This window comes from Galeopterus variegatus, unplaced genomic scaffold, assembly GCF_000696425.1.
Source record: "Galeopterus variegatus unplaced genomic scaffold, G_variegatus-3.0.2 Scaffold443, whole genome shotgun sequence".
In the NCBI taxonomy this organism is placed as follows: domain Eukaryota; kingdom Metazoa; phylum Chordata; class Mammalia; order Dermoptera; family Cynocephalidae; genus Galeopterus; species Galeopterus variegatus.
The window spans coordinates 304,887-306,398 of record NW_007726554.1 but is presented as its reverse complement, the minus strand read 5'-3'; the positions used below and the strand labels follow the sequence as shown (position 1 = coordinate 306,398).

Here is a 1,512-nt window from a genome sequence, read left to right as displayed (position 1 = left end):
GTGGGAGCCTGCAGAGACAGTGACATCAGGACAGTGATGTCACAGTCAAATTCTCCAAACATAGAAAAGAGGGGAGCAAACTCCTGCCTCTCACCCCAGGAGCACAGTGTTCTGAGTAAGGAGATGCCTGGTTCTGTCCTGCCTGATGCTGCCTGGGGCACCAGGCTTCTCTGCTGTGTGACCCTTTGTCTCCTGGGGATAGGTGAGTCTTGAGCACTCTTGGGACATCCCCTAAATGTAAGATGTGGCCATTGCTGGAATATAAATCTCCTTCCTGGGCCACGGCTTCAGCTTCTGTCTCCTTCCTCCACAGGTTCAGTGCATGCTGGAGTCATCCAGTCCCCAAGACACCTAATCAAAAGAGAGGGGGGACAGGCCATTCTGAAATGCCATCCTGTCTCTGGCCATGACACTGTGTACTGGTACCAGCAGGCTCTGGGTCAGGGCCTCCAGTTCCTCATTTCGTATTATGAAAAGAAGCAGAATGAAAAAGGAAACTTCCCTAGTCGATTCTCAGCTCAGCAGTTCAGTGACTACCACTCTGAGCTCAACATGAGCTCCTTGGAGCTGAAGGACTCAGCCTCGTATCTCTGTGCCAGCATCTCGGGCACAGCCCTGCAGACTTAGTGTCTTTCTGTACCCAAACCTTCCTGTGCCAGCTGAGGATGTAATGAGGAGAGGGGGTGGGGTTCTCTCACAGCCTTAGCCAAGCCCCAAGGATGCTTCTAGTTCTTTCCTAACCCCCTGTCTGCCCTGCAGAGCTCAGGCAGAGTGCTCCTGAGCATTTGAGCCCCAGATCCACTGGATGTTCTCACATCTCTGCCAGCAGTTTTCAGTTCTGAGCAAGTGGTAGGAGCTCCTACTGTGTGCTGCAGTGTGGGTACATAACGTGTTTTAATGCAAGGGCATTAGTGTATCCTCTTCACAGATGCAGAAGATCTCAGTGTAAAATTTAACAGATAGGGAGTGTACCTCGTGGACCTCCTTAGTTTATATTTACAAATATCACAGACAAGATTGAAGCTACAACTTCATGCCTCCTAAAATAAAGTTAATAAATAAGTGGTATTTCCCAGAGGTTGGTCCATGAGATGGAGCAGAGCACTACCTCGTCTGTTTTGACACCAGCTGAGCTGCAGTGGGAAGTCGCACATTATGGGATGGGGTCACTATGGCTTATTGTCTGCCAACTTCTAGGACATGGAACTTCAAGACAGAGAATATTCGTCCCGTCATAGTTCCATATAGGATGGGGCCATGATATCTCCTAAACAGGGGGTAAGTGACTAGAGGAATTTCCAGTGCATCAGAGGACTCAGCCAAGGAAACAGAACCCTCTAGGAATTGCAAGCAGAGTGGGAGTTAATACAGGGAATTAGTGCGTATAAACCACTGGACGGTCCAGAGGAGGGAGGGTCTCAGAAGGCGTCAGCACGTGCTCTCGGGTCCTGCACTAGTGATCAGAAAATCCGAAGCTGCTCTTTTTGCCCAGGTCAGTAGCTGCAGAAAACA

General features: G+C 49.7%; 1 gene segment (V, D, J or C); it reads left to right on the top strand.

The window, feature by feature from the left end:
* Window positions 1-99: 99 nt before the first annotated feature.
* Window positions 100-627, top strand: LOC103587355. The segment is given in 2 exon segments: window positions 100-202; window positions 314-627. Coding segments are annotated over 2 exon segments (393 nt in total).
* Window positions 628-1,512: the final 885 nt, after the last annotated feature.